Genomic DNA, 3131 nt, shown 5'->3' on the forward strand with positions numbered 1-3131 from the left:
ATGTCAAAGGTCAGGAGTACCAGCATGTACACTAGTACTACATGTCAAAGGTCAGGAGTACCAGCATGTACACTAGTACTATATGTCAAAGGTCAGGAATACCAGCATGTACACTAGTACTACATGTCAAAGGTCAGGAGTACCAGCATGTACACTAGTACTACATGTCAAAGGTCAGGAGTTCCAGCATGTACACTAGTACTACATGTCAAAGGTCAGGAGTACCAGCATGTACACTAGTACTACATGTCAAAGGTCAGGAGTACCAGCACGTACACTAGTACTACATGTCAAAGGTCAGGAGATCCATCCATCTTTACCCACTTAAAAAGGTCTTAGAATTCAATAGATTCACAACATCATGGTCGTTACTTTAATTTTTCAAGGATGGGGAGCTAAAACGTAGTGGGTGTTGGAGCACCTCTAATAGCTGAAAGTCACCGTTGGTCATTATCCTAATCTAGACAAAGACTTTAGTCTTTTTCCTGAATCCTCCATGACGGATGCCACAGCTCATAAGGTACCAACTACTGAGACTATTTGACAAATCATTCCTCCACCAATAACCGGACTATCCCTTTAACGCTGTAGTGTTTCTAGAGTGAGGACGAAACTGTAGGGTCTTGTACAAAAGCTCCTAAATAAACTTGTCTAGAACATTTGAGGTGAACTGGAAGACTTCTGAATGTACTGGTGCACTGCTTCCTGTCTGAACAGGAAATGAGAAAACCTTTTCTCTTCGTTTTCCCCAGATACCAACGTCATCCGCTACATCCAGCTGACAGAGATGAAGATTCGCCGGAATGCCCAAAGGGAAAAGAAAGAGGCAACATAAGCACCGACTTCCTGATGACCTCTGACCTGTCATAAGTTTCAGGCCTACCGTGTGCCCCCAAACCTTAAACACCGTAAATGCAAGGTCTTGTTGAGAAACTGTAACGTTTGCTTCGGCCTTGCTGCACATGGTTGGCCTTTTTGTTATTGAACTGTATTTTTGTGCACTTAGTGTTCTTTGTTCCTTTTGGAAATACAAATCACGCCAGACAGAACTTCACTGAAATAGAGATGTTGAGATGTCACCTCACAGCCTTTCTGGGTGGAGTTTACATGCTCTCCTCCCACAGACTGACACTCCACGTTAGGTGCATGGTAATGGTTGTCTCATTTGTCTGTCCTGTCCAGGGTGTCCCCCGTCTTTCACACAGTAGCTGCTGGAGATGGACACCAGCAAACCACAACTTGGAAAAGAGAAGTGGGTAAAGAAAGAATGGCTGTCTGGATGAAATGACCACCGATGGCTCTAGATGAGATCTTTGTTCAGGGGGACAAGTATGGCACCTAACAAAATGGCTGCCAATATCCATGTGGAAGCCACACCCCATGTGTGCAGTTTACCGTCATCAGTTCAAAAATACACATCGATCACTTATTTAATGAAAGAAACGCATCATGCATGTGACGGAAGGAGAAAGTGTCCAGCTGTAATGAGACTACAAAAAAAAAAAAAAAAAAAACACAGAACTGAGGTCAATTTTAGTCCAGCTGTGGGGACAACGGGGATTACGCTGTAGACATCTGCTCATTTTAATTTATGGAGAATGCTTTGGCTGCCCTTGAATTATTTGTTATTTTTAAACACAAGAACAATAAGACTTAAAAACTCACTTATGAACGGTAATACCATTCTTTTGAAGTATTGGTTCTTTTGAAGTATTGGTTCTATCAATAACAATTTAGAGCCGCCCCCCCCCCCCCCCCCCCCCCCACACACACACACACTCATCATTAGCCTTAGTTAAACTGGGGGTGGCCATCTCAGTGCATCTGTATTTTAGTGAGTTTCAGTTCCTGCTCATACAGACCAGAACTTGTGACCGAGACAGGAAGCAGACCGTGCACAGAGCAGCGTGTTTGGAAAAGACCACCTGCATTTCCACAACATGTGGTTTGATGCCTTGAAGTCACTAGACAGGAACGCCTTCGCCTCCGTCACCTGACGGTGCTCCGTCAGTCAATTTTTATTCTCGCGTTAACCTAAAGGTGCTTCAGAACACACAAGGAGTGCTCGGCTGTAGGGTGAGCTCTACACACACACACACACACACACACACGCCACTAAATGTAAATAGGTTCTTTAAAAATAAAAACACATGAAAACAGAATATAATGATGGTTAGTGTTTGTTAATGCCAAAATAAAAAAGACTTAATTCACAACATTTATTGTATCTTTAAAATCCTGCTGTGTTCAGTGAAGATGTGTGGAATAAACTATTGACTCAACACGTCTTTTTTTCTCCTTCTCACCTGACGACAGGTGTTTGTCATGACCCACTGAACATAATAAAATCAGATTTTCATAAATTATTGGATGAACAAATTACCAACTTTAGGAGTCAACCCGATTAAAGATGGCTGCCAAAGCTCAGTGAACTCAACCTAAAATGGTTGAAGTCTAAATGTGTTCATAAATATTCACCGCCTCAGCTGTGAGGCTCCAACCATCAGCCCGAGTGTCTGATGGCCTCAGAACATGCGCACCTGTTCTCCAACACCTCCAGTGGTAAGGACTACAACCAAGCAGGAGACATCATGAAGAGCAAGGTCGGAGACACAACAGATCAGAATCGGGTTTTAAAAAATTATCAGAGCTCCATGAAACCAGTTATTAGGAACCGAAGGATGATGACCTGTGAATCCAACTTTGGGAACCACTGGACTTTAAGGATGTACGATGCCAGTCCCTTTGGACCAACAGAACCGGCTTCGAACAGCAGCCAGGTCAAACATTAAAGACAACGAAGTATTAAATCTGTAAAGTTCAAACAATAATCTAAATGTCAGCCCAACAGTACCACTACCCATCATTCACCCACGGTTACTCACAGACCCAGTAGTTCATCTAAAAAAGTATTAAGAGTAAAAATAGATTAAACTCTATAGATACATTTAGAAAATACATCAGTATCATGGTTATGTAAAAATATACACAGATGCATCAAAGAATACAGATCGAATCTGGGCAGCATTCACTATCCCTGAGTTTGTTAAAGTAGGGAGGAGGTTAAACGACAAACTACCAGTTTACACAGCAGAAATGGTGGCAATACTACTAGTTGTTCAAGGATTGAG

General features: G+C 42.3%; 1 protein-coding gene across 1 annotated transcript in view; it reads left to right on the top strand.

The window, feature by feature from the left end:
- Positions 1–1514, top strand: part of LOC119427066 (tetratricopeptide repeat protein 9A) — a 3763-nt gene extending 2249 nt beyond the window's left edge. Inside the window, exon 3 of the mRNA XM_037694645.1 lies at positions 753–1514. Coding sequence (XP_037550573.1) covers positions 753–835 — 83 coding nt within the window. The 3' untranslated portion in view covers positions 836–1514. The remainder of the gene's footprint in view (positions 1–752) is intronic.
- The last annotated feature ends 1617 nt before the right edge of the window (positions 1515–3131 follow it).

The sequence above is a fragment of the Nematolebias whitei genome, chromosome 21 (assembly GCF_014905685.2).
Source record: "Nematolebias whitei isolate Nwh7 chromosome 21, NemWhi1, whole genome shotgun sequence".
Classification (NCBI taxonomy): Eukaryota; Metazoa; Chordata; class Actinopteri; order Cyprinodontiformes; family Rivulidae; genus Nematolebias; species Nematolebias whitei.